The sequence below is a fragment of the Bufo bufo genome, chromosome 1 (assembly GCF_905171765.1).
Source record: "Bufo bufo chromosome 1, aBufBuf1.1, whole genome shotgun sequence".
NCBI classification, from domain to species: Eukaryota; Metazoa; Chordata; class Amphibia; order Anura; family Bufonidae; genus Bufo; species Bufo bufo.
This window is the reverse complement of record NC_053389.1, coordinates 612,096,047-612,117,115: the sequence shown is the minus strand read 5'-3', so window position 1 is coordinate 612,117,115 and position 21,069 is coordinate 612,096,047. Positions and strand designations below refer to the sequence as shown.

General features: G+C 47.7%; 1 protein-coding gene across 3 annotated transcripts in view; it reads right to left on the bottom strand.

The window, feature by feature from the left end:
• The window catches only part of PARP6 (poly(ADP-ribose) polymerase family member 6), a 98,878-nt gene that overhangs the window by 56,066 nt on the left and 21,743 nt on the right, over nt 1–21,069 (bottom strand). For all 3 annotated transcript variants that reach the window (XM_040415761.1, XM_040415763.1, XM_040415762.1), the window contains 2 exons: nt 16,510–16,604; nt 74–134 (listed from right to left, as the gene is read on the bottom strand). In XM_040415761.1, coding sequence (XP_040271695.1) covers nt 74–134; nt 16,510–16,604 — 156 coding nt within the window. The remainder of the gene's footprint in view (nt 1–73; nt 135–16,509; nt 16,605–21,069) is intronic.

Sequence of the window (21,069 nt, the reverse complement as noted above, 5' to 3'; positions counted from 1 at the left end):
AGAATGAAATAAAAATAAATGTATAAATGTTAGATAACCTAAAGAACTGGAATAATGGAGTGAGCAGACTTACATCCAGGAATCCAATGTTTATGTGTAAGTCAATATCAGCATCATCTATGGTCCCATATTCTCTGTGAAGGAGAAATTGGTGCATGATTGGAAATGTAAAGGGGAGGTTCATAACATACAAGGAGCTTTATACTGGGTACCTGAATTGTTAAACTATTCCTCTAGGACCAAAAAACTGTGGATTGGGAACTAAAGCAGAGGGTGCATATGTACTTAATAGATATGAACTGGGGTCATCTTCATGAGACAACCCCATCAATGTCCTCTGTATCTGAAGGGCTCACGTACACCACTTGTATTTCAGAGGTCTTCTCTCCTTGAAGCATTACTTCTGCACTACATGTATTCAGTCTCCATATTCCACTGTACGGTCTGCTACAACACTTGAATGGGTAGATTCTTTAAACTTTATTGGGAATTATTAATGTGGCCTCTACATCAGGAATGGTACAGTCCCTAAACAGTTTCCAGTATGTTTTGCAGTAACTGTATACACCATTGTATGCACAGGTTTCTATTAGATGCCCCCTTGTTTGGACAGTGGACCATGGCTCCGAAAAGTAGCACGTTAACACTTGGTTGAGCACCACAAGGTCTTGCAAGTGTTATTTACCACTATGTTTAGAATATGACTTTACAATACCTTGGAGGCTGAACATATCTAACCTCAGTATGACCCTCTGGGTTCTTCAGCTGATGCCTTGTGCCCTTCTCTCTGACCTTTACCTTCATACTGATTTAGACACGGTGCTGAATGTCCTTAAAGAGTCAGTCCTGTATGGGAAACGAATATGCAAAGAGGTCTCCATACCATAGAGTGCCTCCAGTGAGTCTCCATACAGGCAGTGGAGGACTTGGAACTTAAAGTGGCCCTAGAAAAAAACCTATAGGTGGGCCCATGTTGTAGGAAAGTCCAAATTGACAGGAGACGGGACATCACAGGTATCAGGGGCAACAGAAGTTGGCGGTGCCTGCAATACCATCGCATACCACAAAATACCGCCCCAGCAGAACTAAATATTACAATGCAACACAAAATACTGCTTCAGAAGAACAAAATACCACAGTACAGCACAAAATACTGTTGCCCATGACACAACTGTATCACTGTCCTGAGGACGGAGATACAGTTGAGTTAAAGAGGGCACCTGCAGCTGTTGGCCAGGAGCATAAGTACAGAATTCTCTAAGCATTAATATTAAGAGCATCAGATTATTTGGTATCCAGCCAGCAGCCATGAGAAGGGCTTGGGTGATGTCACGATTAGTGTGGGGGGAAAACTCCACATTGAACACAGGAGGGAAGGGGAACAGTAACTGGGCCTGGAAACTAGGGAAGGAACAGGTCACCTCCAAGAGTGAGAAGCGGCTACTTATGGGAAAGGTAAATTACCAACAAGCAACACCTGAAGCAAGGGGTGTGGCATTTACCAAAACACAGACACAATAAGATCCACAGGTAACTTGTCAATTAAACCCACGAGTTGCCAGTCTCTCCGATCTCCTGGTACCTGCTACGGGAACGTCCCCCCTTCTTCGGGTGACCTCTGGGCACCCAGGACCGACCTTATCTGGGTGAGATCTATGAAAGGCATTCACTAAACGATTGGCATTAATGTCGGATGCCGACACCCACATCCTCTCCTCCGTTCCATAACCTCTCCAGTGGACAAGATATTGAAGGGATCCACGGAGAACTTGAGAGTCAACTATTTTCGCATTCTCGAATTCCAAATTACCATCCACCATGACCGGAGCGGGTGGCAAAGAAGATGGCTGTAAAGGTTCCGCATATTTTTTCAACAAAGACCTATGGAACACATTACGAATTTTCAGGGCCTGAGGAAGCTCAAGACGAAAAGCTACAGGATTAATAATGGCAGTGATCTTATATGGGCCGATAAACCATGGCCCCAACTTCCAGGAAGGTACCTTCAACTTAATGTTTCTTGTAAACAGCCACACAGAATCACCCACACTTAGGTCCGGACCATTCATACGTTTCATGTCAGCCACACGTTTATATATTTGTTGCCCATATTTTTCAAGTTATTTAGAATTTTTCGTCATATCGATGACAATGATGACAAAAAACATTCTTCCTCAGGGATACCAGAAGTATTAGAACCACAAAATGTGCCAAACTGCGGGTGAAACCCATACGCCCCAAAAAACAGCGACTCACCAGTGGACTCCTGACTACGATTGTTTATGGCAAACTCTGCCAAAGACAAAAAGATAGACCACTCCTCCTGGTTCTCAGATACAAAACATTTCAAGTAAGTCTCCAGACTCTGATTAGTGCGCTCCGTGTGTCCATTCGACTGAGAATGAAAAGCCGAAGAAAATGTTACCTAAGTTTCCGGTCCGGGCTGTGTTTTATAGCCTACCCAAGCTACACAAGCAGAGTATACCACTCAAAGGCAGACCCATCGTGTCGGGGATTGGGAGCCTCACAGCCAACATTAGTACTTATGTTGATGTGATTTTGAGGCCCTTTGTGGCATGTTTACCATCTTATGCCCGCGACACGATGGATGTCTTACAACGCCTTGAGGGTATCCAATGTGAGGCAGATACCTGGCTTGCTAGTTTGGATGTGGAGGCCCTGTACAGCTCTATTCCACATGACAAGGGTTGTCAAGCTGTACGGGCCTTCCTCCAACAGAGAGGTGCACACCTTACCCACCAAAATAATTTTGTGATGAATTTATTACATTTTGTCCTGAATCACAATGTGTTCCTGTTCGACCGTCAGGTTTTCCACCAGCTCAGGGGAGTTGCGATGGGCAGCCCGTGTGCCCCGACTTACGCAAATCTCTACCTAGGCTGGTGGGAAAAGGAGGTCGTGTTCAGTGATTCCATGGAACAGTACACGTCGTCGATAATAATCTGGATCAGGTATATCGACGACGTGTTTCTGCTATGGAAGGGTACCAAGGATTGGTTCACAAAATTTGTAGCTGAACTAAACAGCAACCAGCTAGGCCTATTTTTCACGTCTGATATACAGGAGAAGGCAATTACATTTCTGGACCTGACTGTTACTGTGGCTTTAGACAGGAGAATTACGACTAACCTGTTCCGTAAGCAGACAGCCACGAACAGCCTATTGAGGTGGGACAGTGGCCACCCCCTGGCCCTCAGACGTGGCATTCCTAAAGGCCAGTATCTGAGGGCCAGGAGGAACTGCTCAGAATTGAGGGACTTCAAGGTGGCCGCGAATGATCTGCGGTCACGGTTCACACGCAGGGGGTACCCTGAGCAAACACTCAGAAATGCTTATCATCATTCGATGAGTGTTAACCGTGATCAATTATTGACCCCTAAGCAGAGGCCACAGGACCAAAATCTCCCGAGAATCATAGCTACATATGATAAAGCAGAAACACATATACGGGAGATTCTCCAGAAACACTGGCCCATCTTGCAATCGGACCCTGACATTGGTGCACTAGTGTTAGATCGTCCCGCCATTACATTTCGTCGCAGTTCCAATATACGTGACCGCCTGGTCCACAGTATTTATCTACACCCCACATCGGATACTTGGCTCAGGAATACACTTACTGACACCTTTCCATGTGGCAAATGTGTCATCTGCAACAACATCATGAAGGGGCCATATTTCATGAGCCAAGTAACGAAGGAGAGATTTTCTATCAGATCCTTCATCAGATGTACATCAGTGGGAGTAGTGTACCTCATCACCTGTGAGTGTGGTGTACAGTATGTGGGGAAAACCAGGCGTGAGCTACGGAGACGTTTTAGCGAACATCTATTGGATATTAAGAACAAGCGTGATACATCTGTTGCACGTCATGTCTGTGAGCTTCATGAGGGCAACCCAGACGTGCTGCGGGTCCAGGGGATTGAACATGTCACTACATCCATTCACGGAGGTGACATTGATTTGTCATTACTCCGCAAGGAGACACAATGGATTTTTAAACTAGACACTGTTCACCCCAAGGGACTAAATGAGGCATTGTCTTTTGCCTGTTTTATTTAGAGCTCCTTTTCACCATCATGGAGCTGTATGTACTTCAGCAGCGCTTCTAATATGTCCTCATAGCGATTGCGTATCCCATGTAAGCCACTAGATATCATATCACCTTATGCACAGTGGTGTAATCTGAAGGATACATTCCAACTTAAATATGTTACCTACTTTGCTGTATTTAGGCATTTACTGCTGTTCCCTTCTCTAATCGACCTCCTTGTAATACCCTGACCATCTTCTCTGAGCGCTGTCACTTGACAGTTTAATGATCGCATCAGAATATTTCCCTTCATATGTATGAGAGCATAGTGATGCTCCTCCCCGTGTTGGCATGACGCTGCAGAGGGCGACGACATCGTCAGGGAGCGCATCAGAGGATGCGTCTCTATCCCCGATTGGTTGTTGGAGCCGACACCCACCGGCATGGGGGCGGGTCTTAGATTACTTATACCCGGCGTGCAGCTGGCCATACACGGCCATCACAGCGCCGAGAGACGCACGCCACAGTGCGGTGCTTTATTGATAGTGACATCTTTAACTAAGTGTAGCTCGCTCCTGATGATACATGCAACTGTAAAGGCATGTTGAAACGCGTAGAGCGTAGTATGATGTCAGCTGTGCTCAGTGCATAGGGCATATTACAGTAGTGATACAGTGATCACGATTGCCGATGTGCGAGCACAGCTTAGCAATACACATCACTCAGCTAACAGGGGAGCAGAATCTGGGTGCACCAGAACCCACTGCACTGCACTTATTGAGCTGAGAATCCACTAGCTTGCCAGACAACACAATGAGCAGCTTCAATAGTGGATTGCACTCTATACATTAACCCCAGGCTGGGTGCTGCATATATTACACCTTGTATACATAGGCTAGATATCAAACAGTGTGTCCCAACACTGGATTCTTGCCATACATACATAGGTGATCTAGTCAGGCTATCAGAGTGGTGGATGGTATATTAGTAGGTCCCTCTCCACACTACTGATTTCCTGTATGCCTGATTTTATCTTTACCCATTATTCTTCCTAATAAATTATTTATTGTTTTTTTTGTTAGTAACGTTCTTTCAGGCTGTGAATTGAAACCCTTACGCCCCAAAAAACGGCGACTCACCAGTGGACTCCTGACTACGATTGTTTATGGCAAACTCTGCCAAAGACAAAAAGATAGACCACTCCTCCTGGTTCTCAGATACAAAACATTTCAAGTAAGTCTCCAGACTCTGATTAGTGCGCTCCGTGTGTCCATTCGACTGAGAATGAAAAGCCGAAGAAAAGGACAGTTGAATTCCCAGACGAGTACAGAACGCCTTCCAGAACCTGGAAACAAACTGACTGCCGTGATCCGAGATCACGTCAGAGGGAATGCCATGGAGTTTCACAATGTTGTCAACAAATACTTGTGCAAGGGTTTTAGCATTAAGTAGGCCTGGTAATGCAATAAAATATACCATTTTACTAAAGCGATCAACTACCACCAGAATAACTATCTTTCCTGAAGAATTAGGTAGATCAGTGATAAAGTCCATGGATACTGTCACGGCGGGCGTGCACTCAGTATGACAGATAACGAACCAACCAGGCTCTGGGCGAGAGACAGGGAAGGGTCACCTCCTAGCTAATCCCTGACCTCTTTCTCTGCACTGCTCAGCCCATCTACAGATCTTGAAGGTAGATCTGAGATGTCCACGTGCCTGGGCTGACAAAACCCTGAATTCCCTGAGATGATGAAGTGGGAAATAGGAGCAGCCTGCTCGCACAGAACCTGGATGGGAAAGATGACACAAAACAACCAACTAGAAACAACACTTATCTTCCTGAGCTGGAGCAGACAGCCAACCTTCCTTCCTAGCTTCCAAGATCACAATAATGAATATAATCCGCTCAGGGCACTGGGCAGAGGAGCTATTTAAACTAATGACTCCACCCAGTGCACCTGATGAGGGGCGGATCCAGCACGACTCCAAAACAAACACTAAACTCGTGCTGCAATCCTGGCCGACCTCCGCACATCGTCAGAGTGGGGCATGACAGATACATGAGTCCATGGTCTGGACGGAATGGGTAACGTAAGTAAAGATCCAGAAGGTCGAGTATGTGTCACCTTGGCACGTGCACAGGTAGTACAGGCTGACACATAGTCCTTCACACACTTACGCCACCCCGGCCACCAGAATCTACGAGATATGAGGTTGGCAGTGGACCTACTCACAGGATGTCCTGTAAGAACCATACAATGATGTTCCTCCAACACCTTGTGACGCAATTCCGGTGGCACAAATAGTTTACCAGAGGGACACGAGTCCGGTGTGTCTCCCTGAGCCTTTAACACCTTCACCTCAAGGTCAGGGTGAAGAGCGGATATCACCACCCCTTTAGACAGTATGGGATTTGGGTTTTTAAAATCACTACCTCCAGGGAAACTACGTGACAAGGCGTCCGCCTTGACATTCTTAATCCCAGGACGATAGGTGACAGTGAAATTGAATCTGGTGAAAAACAGGGCCCATCTGGCTTGTCTTGGGTTCAGTCATTTCGCCGACTCCAGATAAGCCAGATTTTTGTGATCAGTGAATCCCCCCTTCCAACCAATGACGCCATTCCTCAAAAGCCAATTTAATGGCCAGCAACTCTGTTGCCCACATCATAATTTTTCTCAGCGGGGGATAGTTTTTTCGAGAAAAATGCACATGGTCGCCATTTACCAGGCGATGGGCCCTGTGACAAAACTGCTCCTACCCCCACCTTGGATGCGTACACTTCCACAATAAACGGTTGTGACACATCTGGCTGCACCAATATGGGAGCAGATGAGAAGCATTCCTTAATCGCAGAAAAGGCTTGCAACGCCAAATCAGACCATACAGAGACATCCGTCCCTTTCTTAGTCATGTCCGTTATGGGTTTACTATTGTCAAATAATTCTTAATAAATTTTCGGTAATAGTTGGTGAATCCTAAAAACCGCATAAGAGCCTTCAGATTTTCAGGTCGATACCAGTCCAATACAGCACAGACTTTCTCAGGATCATTTGAAAACCCGAAGATGACAGCAGGTAGCTCAAGAACTGCACCTCGTGTACCGCAAAAACACACTTCTCTAATTTTGCGAACAATTTATTATCCCTTAGGATCTGTAACATCTGTCTCACATGATTCTGATGTGTTTCCATGTCAGGAGAATAAATAAGAATGTTATCCAAATACACGATCACAAACCTCCCCACCAGGTGATGAAAGATGTCATTCACAAAATGTTGGAAGACCACCGGGGCATGGGTCAACCGGTCAACCCGAAAGGCATGACCAGGTTCTCAAAGTGCCCCTCAGGAATATTAAAAGCAGTTTTCCATTCATCCCCTTCCTTGATCTTAACCAGATTATATGCCCCCCTTAAGTCCAACTTGGAGAACACCTTGGAGAGCACCAATAATCTGGTTAAACAAATCGGAAATCAAAAGAAGAGGGTAAGGATCACGGATAGTAATATGATTGAGTTCACGAAAATCTAGATATGGCCGAAGACCTCCATCCTTTTTTTTTTTTTTACAAAAAAGAACCCTGCAGCCAGTGGAGACTTGGAAGGTCTTATGTGCCCTTTCTTCAAACTCTTGGCAATATATTCTCTCATGGCTTGTCTTTCAGGTTCAGAAAGATTATACAACCTAGATTTAGGCAATTAAGCTCTGGGAATAAGATTGACAGGGCAATCATATTCCCGATGGGAAGGTAAATCCTGACATCCACTCTCAGAAAACACATCGGCAAACTCGGATATAAAAGAGGGTACAGCCTTAGTAGTAACCACAGAAAAGGATGTATTTAGACAATTATCAATGCAATAGTCCTCCCAATCCAGAATCTGCCTAGCTTGCCAATCGATAGTTGGATTATGCTTGGTAAGCCACGGTAAACCCAGAACCATAGGTGCAGGGAGACCTTCCCAGACAAAACACAAGATAACTTCTTGATGAAAGTCACCCACTCTTAATATGATATCATGCAAAACTTGCGACAAGCACCTCTGAGTAAGAGGGGCAGAATCAATAGCAAATACAGGAATGTCTTTATTTTATATACTTGGTGATAACCAGTGCATGCGGAGAGGCGCATGCGCGAGGCTCGCATGGCGGACGTGTTCCCCTGAGCTTCGCTCCTTGCGCCGAACTTTTCCCTCATTTAGCGCTGTTTATTCAGCTCCACGGGCTTGAACCTACATGCAAGGGACTCCTATGATGACCCGCAACAAAGGGAAGACAAAGTCGACGGGAACACCCGTGCCTTCACAGTCCCTACCGGAGCTGTTCAGAAACTTAAGCCGCAGCAATATGGCGGACCAGGCCCCTGCTTCCCGGAGCCCAACACCATCTGAAGCCAGTAACATCTCGCTGTCACCGGACATTCAAGATGCAGGTCAGGCTGAACTTTATAAAAATATAGCCTCCCTATTCCGCTCAGAACTGTCCCAAGCAGTGGACGAGTTTTCCCGCCAGATCCATGACCTAGGCACCCGGGTCTCTGACTTGGAGACACGCACCGATGATCTATCGGACGCCCTGCACTCAGATAAGGCGGATATTCAGTCTCAGGCAGCACAGATTGCAGCTATGGAGCTCAAACTAGAAGACCTAGAAAACAGAACCAGGAGGGGTAACCTTCGGATCAAAGGTCTGCCTGAAATTTTCACCGACCTCTCGGCCACTTTGTCAGCATTGTTCCAGGCCTTGCTGCCACAAGCTGAACCAGCGAAACTCCTGATGGATAGGGTTCATAGAGCCCTGGGGAGGCCACGCTCAGATGCCTTACCGAGAGATGTTATTCTTAAATTTCATCATCCGGGCACACGGGATCAAATTCTTGCAGCTGCTCGTAACCTCACTGAACTCCCTGGTCTCCCCTCCACAATGCACCTATATGCCGACCTGGCCCCTTCCACCCTCCGCAGACGCAGGGACATGAAGCCGGTGACCTCGGCTCTACAAAACGCCCAGGTGCGGTACAAATGGGGATTCCCTTTTTCCCTCTCTTTTCGTCTCAACTCTCGGGATCATGTTATACACTCACCCAGAGAGGGAATCGAGATCCTTCGGAAAGCAGGAGTTCCTTGTGACCAAGATCTAGCTCCAGAAGCCGCTCCAGAACCGCAACGGCCAGCCAGAGTCTGGACGAAGGTGCTCTTGACTTCGCGGAGACCGACTTCGTCATCCTCTACTTAAGTCCGGGACTTCTGCCCCTGATCTTCTAGCCTGTCATGGCATTTAGGAACGTTGTTATCCTACCTTAAGGTTCCACTTCATACCCATACTCCCTTTGTCAGTATTACAGGACACTAGCCTTCATAATATAGTCCTTCTATTATTAACTGCTATTTTCCCGAAGCATATCATCTTCTAGGGATTCGGCGTGAAGGACTGTCATGTTTTCCCCCATGTTTGGGTTCTCTGGGCTGGATTGGGAGACTCCGTTAGAGTCCTCACCCCGCTCAACTGCACCCACCTATTTTTCTCAGGCCTATTTAGGCTTAGTTATATATTGTTTTATTTGTTCTCAATTTTTTATTCCCTTTTCTTTTTTTTCTTTTTTCTTTTATTTCTTTTCTTGTTTATGTCAGGGGAAATGCTCGTGTAGTTTTCATGTATGGGCGACGGCTGGAGGTGGCGCTCCTGAGGCGGATCACACGGGTTCACTTCGCTTTTCCTGCATACTCCTTACTTTCTGGTCATGTGTAAGATACTATCGCACAACGTAAGGGGATTTAACTCCCCCAGAAAACGTAAGTCTGCTTTTTCTACATATATCAAACATACGCCCGATGTGATCTGCCTTCAGGAGTCCCACTTCACGCCCACCTCTCATCCCAAATATTTCCATCCGCATTACACGCGTTTCTTTTCGTCTACCTATGTCTCTAAAAGTAGAGGAGCTATCATTTTATTGCGTAACTCCTTTCCTTTTACACTACTACGCTCTATAATAGATCCTAATGGGAGATTCGTAATCCTTCTAGGCACCTACAAGGAAGAAACCCTGTGCATTGTAAACGTGTATGCGCCTACTGAAGATCCTATTGCTTTTTTTGTCTCAATGCACTCCATTATTGCACCTCTCACCTATCACAAGTTATTGTGGTGTGGTGACTTTAATTTTGTACTCAACCCTGTACTTGATCGCTCCACCCTCCCGGCTCAAATGCGCCCTGCATCCCATAATGTCAAAGTTAAGCATGTGATGGAATCCCTGTCCTTGGCGGATACCTGGAGGGAGCACAATGGCCCCCAAAGGGGATATACCTATTATTCTCCTTCTCACCAACTTTACACCCGGATTGATTTAATCCTAGCCTCCACCTCCTACCTCCCCTCACTAACCTACTCCAGACATGTTGTGTCCTCTTTATCAGACCATGACATGGTTATAGCCGAATTCGCTTTAGTCAACAATTCTAGTGTCCCTTTTACTTGGCGCCTGAATGAGTCATTACTGACTCGACCGGTTGTGTTTAATTCGATATTGGACGAGCTTAAACAGTTCTTCTTGCTAAACAACACTCCGGATGCCGACCCTATGAACTTGTGGCTTACTCACAAGGCTTTCATACGGGGCAAACTCATTCAGGTAGCTTCAAGGCTCAAAAAGGACAGATCCGCAGCTCAGGTTGCACTAGAGTCTAAATTGGCCAAACTGGTGAGAGCCCATCAACAAACACCAACCCTTTACCTATTGAAGGAAATAAAAGATACTAAAACCCAGCTGAATGCCCTACTTTCAAATAATACTGAAAAAGCACTCCACTGGACGTCCTCCTACTATTACAAGTATGCCAATAAACCGGATAAGATGCTGGCACGCCAACTCAAAGCCACACAGAGACTTAACCAAGTCTACCAGATCCGTACACGGTCTGGTAGAACTACCTCCCACCCAGACATCATATATGACACCTTTCAATCCTTCTACAAACAATTATACTTTATACTCAGAACATAAAGATGACTCCAACACTAAGGCAGATGACTTCCTTTTCTCTGCTTCCCTCCCAAAGGTCTCATCTGCAGCACTAGAAGAGCCCAATAGCCCCATCACACCTGAGGAGGTGACTTACACAATTAAGGCCTTGAAACTGGGAAAAGCCCCCGGCCCAGATGGCTATACAGCACTTTACTTTAAAAAAATTGCAGACCAGTTAATCCTCTTCATTACTAAATACTGTAACCATTTATTGCAAGGCTCCACACCCCCACCCGAGTTCTTAGCAGCCAAAATTACTGTGATCCCCAAACCTCATAAAGACCCTCTCCTACCCTCCAACTATAGACCCATTTCACTTTTGAATATAGATAACAAGTTGTTCACCTCCATTTTAGCGCGTAGACTTAATAGAATTCTCCCTAGCCTGATACACAAAGATCAGGTGGGTTTCATCCCCAGCAGGGAAGCCCCAGATAATATACGAAGGGTCTTGGGGTTAGTTCATGAGGCGAACAGGACTTCAACTCCAGTAGCTTTACTAGCGCTGGATATAGAGAAGGCCTTTGATACAGTCTCCTGGACCTATCTTTGGCGGACTCTCTCCCATTTTAACATTAGAGGCCCTTTTCTCTCCGCTATTCAAGCTTTGTACTCTTCGCCTCAGGCTAGTCTCAAATTACCTTCCTCACATCCGTCATCTATACCAATTTTTAGAGGAACGCGCCAAGGTTGCCCCCTCTCCCCAGCCCTTTTTGCACTAGCCATGGAACCATTAGCGTTAAAAATTAGATCTCACCCAGACATAACTGGAATCTCGGTTGGGGGTGTGGAATATAAATTGAGCCTTTTTGCTGACGACCTTTTGTTAATAGTCACCCATCCTATCATTTCATTTCCCTCTCTTTTGTCCCTACTAAAATTTTTCTCAAATGCATCAGGCCTACTAGTCAATCAATCTAAGTCGGAGCTTTTGTTAGGTAATGTCACCTCCCAGGTTTCTGAGATTCTTCAGAGCGAGTTTCCATTCCAACACAACACGCATTTCCTTCCATATTTAGGCATATCGCTGACCAAAACACTTAACACCCTGTATAAATATAATTATCTTCCCATGTTCACTCAAATACGGAGGGACCTGCAGTCATGGGAGCCTCTTCCAGTTTCCTGGGTGGGTAGGATCCATATAGTAAGAATGGTGGTCCTTCCACGGCTACTATACCTATTCCGCACCCTACCGATCCCAGTCCCAGCGTCAGACCTGGGGGCTCTCCAGGCGGACATCCTTAAATTTATTTGGGCCCATAAACGAGCTCGTATCTCTAAGCTTGTTATGTGTCGTCATAAGGCTTGTGGTGGCCTTTCTGTGCCAGACTTAGCTCAGTATTACAGGGCTGCCAGATTAGCTCAACTATTTCTGACTCATCTCCCTGCACAGGCTCAGCCTATTTGGGTTTCCCTTGAACAATCGCTGCTGGGGCCGTTCTCCTGGAGAGCCCTTATTTGGACCACCTCCTCATTACCCTCCTCACTCCGTACAAAATCCCAACTTTCATATTACGCTTTGCTCCTATGGAGATCCATTAGGTTCAAGCGCTCCCTCCAATCTAAACTGTCCCCCTTAGAATATCTTTTGGGTAATCCAGCTTTCTCCCCTGGACTCCAATCTGGGGCTCTCTCATGGTGGGTCGAAAAAAAATTGTGCTCCCTCCGGGACTTCCTGGTACGGGGTAAAATTCTAACTATGTCTGATTTTCTTGAGAAATTCTCCCCTCCAGTTCGTGAGCAATTCAATGTCCGAAGAGTATTCTCCTTCCTTCATTCTCTAAAGAATGGCTCACATAATATTGATTATACACCTTTTGAAAGGCTAATGTCCTTCTCTCTACATAAGCAGGGTTTATTGTCCCGGATTTACTCGATTCTCACTGCACCTCCAGAGGATTCTAAGCTTCGTTATATGTTGGAGTGGGAGGCTGATTTGTTAGAGGAATTCAGTGTATCTAGGTGGCACCAATGCTCCCAGACACTCTCTAAAGGTTCGTGGCAAACTACCCTGGCAGAGACCTAACGAATGCTAGGTTCAAGTTGGCCCAATTCATTCTACTTGCTACTAGGATACATATTGCTTCTCAGTGGCGTTCCTCAATCTTGAGCTATCAAGCGGTGATTGATAGAGTTAACAGGATTTACCAATACGAACGGATGTCAGCTATCCGTTCTGATACATTTCCTTTGTTTTAGACTGTCTGGGAGTCTTGGTCATCCTCTCCTCATTCTGCCAATCTTTCGCTCTACTCTGAACTTTGATAAGTTTCAGTATATGATGTTTGCAACTAAGGGATGGAGGTTAATATGGGCCTGCTTTTTGCTGATCGCCTTCCAAGACTTAACTCACGTAATTTTGAACTGCATGACTACTAACCCTGACTACTTGAGATTTTCCTTATTTTTGATTAATTTATTCTTTGTCTTTTGTTCTTTGTATTATTTGCTAATGTCTACTTGACTGGACGCTCAGTCCTTTATTTTATGCACAATGTACTGTGTACCTTATTAATATGAAAAAACTTTAATAAACATCATTGAAACATAACCAGTGCATGCGGACAAACTGAGCATCAATCGGGTTAACCCCAGCCAAGCTGTCGATAAATACTTCAATTCCCACAGTTTTTGACTCTAGCGCAACCTCGGGTACTACCAGCAAAGGACAAATGCACATTCTCTGACTCCCCACTCATACCTCCGATAGTCAGATGGGATTTAGACGCCCCTTTTTGTTTCTCTTTTTGCCGCTGAATGCTTGGACATATATTCACAAAATGCCCCTTTTGACCGCAGAAAAAAAAACATACTCCCTGCTTGCGAGTTCTACTTTTGCAAGCAGATCCAGGAGTCTCTCCCCCTAATTGCATGAGTTCATCCCCAGGTATAAGCTCAGGGGTCTCTTTACCCAAAGAATCAAAGGAATACAGTACGTTATGTAAAAGAACATCCTGAGAGAGCGGGCCCTTAGATCTCTCTCTCAGGCGTCTATCAATACGTACAACCAAAGACATAGTGGCTTCCAAAGACTCAGGATTCTCATGAAAGGCCAAAGCGTCCTTTAGCCTCTCAGATAATCCCTGACAAAACTGTCTACGGAGAGCTGGATCGTTCCACTCAATATCCGTAGCCCACCTCCTAAATTCGGAACAATAGATCTCCGCCGAACGCTCTCCCTGACGCAGGCCACGTAATTTAGTCTCGGCCAGGGAGGTTCGGTCCGGGTCATCATAGATGAGACCTAAAGCTCTGAAAAATGCATCTACTGATTGGAGAGAATGTGATCCGGTCGGCAGAGAAAAAGTCCAAGACTGGGTGTCCCCTTTAAGCAACAAAATAATCACACCCACTCTCTCGTTCTCTTCCCCAGATGAGTGTGGATGCAGCTTAAAGTACCATTTGCACGCTTCCCTGAACCGAATAAAATGATCACTCCCCCCCGGAGAATCTATCCAGGAGAGCAACTTTAGGTTCAGGACAGGTCAGGTAACCACAACTAGGATCAGCCAACAGTGGTCTCTGCCACTGTAGCTGTCCGGTCAGTGCAGCGATAACATCCATGGTTGAACTGATACAGACAACAAAATGACGGTTAGTCGGCGGTTTATAATGTCACGATCAGTGTGGGGGGAAAACTCCACACTGAACACAGGAGGGAAGGGGAACAGTAACTGGGCCTGGAAACTAGGGAAGGAACAGGTCACCTCTTAAACAACCCTAATCCGGGCCCTAACTACCTATCAATATGAATAGACCTTGAAGGTAGGAATATTCATAAGCTGGATACCTAGGCCCTTATATCCCTATAAGGCCCTAGAATGAGGTTAGGATCAGAGACAACCTATTCCTCCCCAGATGGACGAATGGAAGTCTCTGTCTCATGCCCAGATACAAACAACAGGGAATATAACAAACACAATACAATAAGAAAAGACAAGACTTAGGCCTCTTTCACACTTGCGTTGTCCGGATCAGTCGTGTACTCCATTTTCCGGAAGTGCCCGCCGGATCCGTAACACCGCAAGTGAACTGAAAGCATTTGAAGACGGATCCGTCAGTGTTACTATGGCACCCAGGACGCTATTAAAGTCCTGGTTGCCATAGTAGTAGTGGGGAGCGGGGGAGCAGTATACTTACCGTCCGTGCGGCTCCCGGGGCGCTCCAGAATGACGTCAGGGCGCCCCATGCGCATGGATGACGTGATCCATGCGATCACGTCATCCATGCGCGTGGGGCGCCCTGACGTCACTCTGAAGCGCCCCGGGAGCCGCACGGACGGTAAGTATACTGCTCCCCACTACACTTTACCATGGCAAACAGGACTTTAGCGTCCTGGCAGCCATGGTAACCATTCAGAAAAAGCTAAACGTTGGATCCGGTAATGCGCCGAAACGATGTTTAGCTTAAGGCCGGATCCGGATTAATGCCTTTCAATGGGCATTAATTCCGGATCCGGCCTTGCGGCAAGTGTTCAGGATTTTTGACCGGAGCAAAAAGCGCAGCATGCTGCGGTATTTTCTCTGGCCAAAAAACGTTTCGTTCCGGAACTGAAGACATCCTGATGCATCCTGAACGGATTTCTCTCCATTCAGAATGCATGGGGATAATCCTGAACAGGATTCTTCCGGCATAGAGCCCCGACGACGGAACTCTATGCCGGAACAGAACAACTCAAGTGGGAAAGAGCCCTTAGCTGAAAGTAGAAAACTGGCAACTCCAGAAACACCACAGAGTACAACCCATCAGCTACGGATGTAGCAGGGTTAGCACTCCAGCTCTTAACTCAAATTTCTTAACTCGTTGCATTATCTTGAGACAAAAGCCATTGAAAAGCAATAGAAGGTGTTTGCTTAGATTAGATAACACAACTCAGAAATCTCAGAAAACAGGAATGCTAACTCTACTCCATCCGGTAGTTAGAAGAGAGGAAGAAAATCTATAAACCACACCTCCAAGAGTGAGAAGCGGCTACTTATGGGAAAGGTAAATTACCAACAAGCAACACCTGAAGCAAGGGGTGTGGCATTCACCAAAACAGAGACACAATAAGATCCACAGGGAACGTGTCAATTTAACCCACGAGTTGCCAGTCTCTCCGATCTCCTGGTACCTGCAAAACACGGATACCAGCCATGTGCTTTCCACATTTTGCGACCAGCCTTATGATAGAAATGCCTATTCTTGTCCGCAATTGCAGACAAGAAAAGGACATGCTCTATCTTTTTTGCAGGGCTGTGCTGTCCACATCTTTTGCGGTCCCATTAATTTCAACATACGTTCCACAAAATTGCAAAATGGATGCGGACACAAATACAGTCGTCTAAATGAGCCCTAATAGTCTGTTTGTATTTCCTCTATTAAATGTTACTTGGTGTTAAACTCTGACTACTAGAACACATTGGAAAAGATATGCTTACCTTACAGATACAGCACTTTCACTATATATTTCTTTAACAGCCTCTATGTCTGCATCAAGCTGTGGATGTCTGTACAGATCAACACAGCACGTGCCCTGTCAATAAGGAAAGAAATTTGAAATAGTAAGAACAATGGAGCACACACTGTTCTATGGTACATTAATAAAAAAACACGATCATTACTTTTTTAGGGGGAAATTCAGTCCCTTAGATTTCCTAAAGGGTGCTCATGTGCATGCCCTCCTGACATCCCAGTTGTGTTCCACTGAAAAGCCTGCCCTGTATGTGAATTAGCCAAGAGAAGCCGCCTGGCTGCACCAATGGTACCTTACATACTAAAGTTGCATTCATTACACTTTGTGGTTCTTATAGGAACTGTTAGATGGTCTAAATTAAAGGGGTCTGTCCCTATGGACTGCTGGGCTTATGTAGCTGTGATAAGACATAAATGGTTTGAAAGTGTGGACTAAAGCTAGCCATACAAACTAGACAAATGCTGTCCTGCAGATTTTGATGGGATCAGCTGACTAAGGCCTCCTGCACATGACCGTATGGCTTTTCCAGTATTTTGCGGACCGCAAAAAACGGATCCTCAAAAAATATGGATGACGTCCGTGTGCATTCTGTTTTTTGCAGAACGGAACAGCTGGCCCCTGATAGAACAGTACTATCCTTGTCCGGTATGAACGTAATGGAAAAATGGAAATACGGAAACGGAAGGCATACGGAGTACCTTCCATTTTTTTTGCGGATCCATTGAAATTAATGGGTCTGTATACGGAACGCAGAAAAACAGAACGTAAACGGAAAAAAAAACTTGTGTGCAAGAGGCCTAAGGGTATGGGGGAATATTGACAGTCCACCAACATCAGTTGTTGGGAGACAGAAGAGAGATCCCCCACTCCCTAATGAAATTAACATGTACACACCTCTGATCTGAGTCAGGAGAGAGTGCTTCTGTCTGTATCTCCATGTGTTTGACTGATTTAAAGCCCAGTTTACATTTTACAGTTCTGTTCTGATTTTTATTATTTTTATAGTGCAAAATACAAAAACAGGACCTAGTATACATAATAAACAACAATATAAATAAGGAGACTTTTGTATTACTTACCAGTAAAGTCTCTTTCTCGCTCTTCCTTGGGGGACACAGGAAACCATGGGTATAGCTCTGCTCCCTAGGAGGCGTGACACTAAGTGAAAGCTGTAAGCCCCTCCTCCATCAGCTATACCCTTCAGCCTGGAGAAGAGACTGCCAGTTGCGTGTCCAAGTAGTGAAAGATAACCACCAACCGGAAAAAGAACTGTCGAGCCCCAACGGGGGCAACCAAGCCGGAACCACAACTGTAACCCAAATGAAGGGTGGGTGCTGTGTCCCCCAAGGAAGAGCGAGAAAGAGACTTTACTGGTAAGTAATACAAAAGTCTCCTTTTCTCGCCCATATTCCTTGGGGGACACAGGAAACCATGGGACGTTCCAGAGCAGTCCCAGAAGGGAGGGACCAGAACAAACTCAACCAACACCAGAGGCATCAATCAACTGCCGCCTGCAACACCAGACGGCCTAAAGCAGCGTCAGCCGACGCATGAGTATGCACCCTGTAGAACTTGGTGAAGGTGTGCAAGGAGGACCAAGTGGCCGCCTTGCAAATCTGCTCCGTAGAAGCCCGATTCCTCTGAGCCCAGGAAGCCCCGACCGCTCTAGTGGAGTGAGCGGTAACACCAAGGGGCGGAACCTTGCCCTTGGCGAGATAAGCCTCAGAAACAGCCATCTTGACAAAACGGGCGATAGCAACTTTGGATGCCGCCATCCCTCTGCGCGACCCCTCCGGGACCACAAAGAGCGAGTCAGTATGCCTGAAAGAGCTGGTTACTTCCAGGTAAATCTTGAGCGCCCTGACAACGTCCAGGCGATGAAGCTTCCTCTCCCGCGGGTGGGAAGGGGAAGGACACAAAGAGGGGAGAACGATGTCCTCGTTCAGATGAAAGGCGGAGACCACCTTAGGAAGGAAGGAAGGGACCGGACGAAGAACCACCTTGTCCTGGTGGAACACTAGGAAAGGTTCCAGACAGGAGAGTGCAGCCAATTCGGACACCCTCCGAAGAGAGGTGACGGCTACAAGGAAAATAACCTTGCAGGACAGAAGTCGCAAGGAAACCGTCCGCAGAGGCTCGAAAGGGGAAGCCTGGAGCGCTGAGAGAACCAGGTTCAGGTCCCAGGGCGGTACCGGAGGGCGGTACGGGGGAACCGCGTGAGCCACGCCCTGAAGGAAGGTCTTGACAGGACCAAGGGGGGCCAGTGGGCGCTGAAACAAAATGGACAGCGCAGACACCTGACCCTTCAAAGAACTAAGGCCCAGACCTTGGGCCAGTCCGCTCTGCAGGAAGGACAAAACGGTGGGGAGAGAAAAGCGGAGCGGAGGAATCCCCAGATCGGCACAGAACCCCAAAAAGGTCCTCCAGGTCCTATAATAGATCCTAGAAGAGGACGGCTTACGGGCGCGGATCATGGTGCGGACGACGTCCGCAGAAAAACCCCTACGTGTCAGGACGGTGGTCTCAACAACCACGCCGTCAAACGTAGGGACCCTAAACGCGGGTGGAAGATCGGTCCCTGAGAGAGAAGATCTTCCCTGGCGGGCAGCGGCCAGGGCGCGTCTGCCAGGAGCAGCATGAGGTTGGCATACCAAGACCGGCGGGGCCAGTCCGGAGCGACCAGAATCACCGAGACGCCTTCCGCCGCGATCTTCCGAAGGACCTTGGGCAGGAGAGGGATGGGAGGGAATATGTATGGGCGCGCGAAGCCTCGCCAAGGAAGAACGAGGGCGTCGGCTCCGCAAGCTCCCGGATCCCTGGCCCTGGACAGATAGGCGGGGACCTTGTGATTGAATTTTGAGGCCATGAGGTCCACGTCCGGTATGCCCCAACGAAGGCAAATGGCCTCGAATACCTCCGGGTGAAGAGACCACTCGCCGGGGTCGACGGTGGTGCGACTGAGGAAGTCCGCCGCCCAATTGTCCACCCCTGGAATAAAAATTGCAGATAGGGCCGGGACGTGGGCTTCCGCCCAACGGAGAATGCTGGTGACCTCCCGCATTGCTGCAGCGCTGCGAGTGCCCCCCTGGTGGTTTATGTACGCCACAGCCGTGGCGTTGTCCGATTGTACACGAACTGGATGACCCTTCAGCAGATGAGTCCTGTGTCGTAGAGACAGAAGGGCCGCTCTCAGCTCCAGGACATTGATCGAGAGTTTGGACTCCGATGGAGACCAAATGCCCTGGACGGATCGGGGAGGAAACACGCCTCCCCAGCCCAAGAGACTGGCATCGGTTGTAACCACCAACCAGTTGAGTGGCAGAAAGGACCTGCCCAGAAGAGGGGACTGTAACCACCAGCGGAGAGATGACCGCACCGGAGGCGATAGATGGAAGGGATGATCCAGAGACTCCGGCGATTTGTCCCAGGAGGAGAGGATCGCCCGTTGGAGAGGGCGGGAGTGAAACTGCGCAAATGGGATCGCCTCGAAGCAGGCAACCATCTGCCCCAATACCCGCATGCAGAAGCGGAAGGACGGTCAACGGTGGAGAAGGAGACCCCGAACCGCCCCACGGAGGATCAGACGTTTTTCCGAGGGAAGACGTACCTCCGCCGCTCCTGTGTCTAAAAGCATTCCCAGGAAGACTAGTTGTCTGGAGGGGGGAAGGGAGGACTTGGGGAAGTTGATGACCCAACCGAACCTCGCCAGAGTCTCTAGAGTGAGATCCACGCTGGCAACCGCTTGAGAAAGGGACGGAGCCTTGATGAGGATATCGTCCAAGTACGGTAGCAGAAAAACACCCCTGGAACGGAGTAAGGCCAAAACCGGGGCCAGGACCTTGGTGAACACCCGGGGGGCTGTTGCCAGCCCAAAGGGAAGGGCGACAAATTGGGAGTGGAGGTCCCCCACGGCGAATCGGAGGAAGCGATGGTGACACCGGGCTACCGGAACATGGAGGTAGGCATCCTGTATATCGATGGAAGACATGAAATCTCCCTGCTCCAGGGAAGCCACCGCGGAACGGAGGGACTCCATCCGAAACCGTCGAAGGAGGAGAAAACGGTTGAGCTTTTTGAGGTCCAAAATGGGCCGCACCGAACCTCCCTTCTTGGGAACTACAAAGAGGTTCGAGTAGAACCCTTGGAACCTTTCCTCTAGAGGAACGGGGGTAATCACCCCCCTGTCCAGTAAGGCTTGAACGGCCGCGGAGAACGCAGCCGCGCTTTTCGGGTCCCGCGGCGGGCGGGAGCGAAAGAACCGATCTGGAGGGAAGGATGCAAATTCGATTTTGTATCCGGAGGACACAATTTCGAGGGCCCAGGCGTCGGAGACGTGAGCCATCCAGACGTCCCTGAAAAGGAGGAGCCGGCCCCCCACCCGGGTGGGTGGGGGCGCGCCTTCAGGCAGAGGACTGCTTTGCTGCGGGTGTGCGGGCAGCCTGCGGCTTGCGCCAGGAGGGCTGGGCCCGAAAAAACGGCTTCCTACGCTTATCCTGGGGAGGAGCCGAAGCGGCAGCTGTGGTGG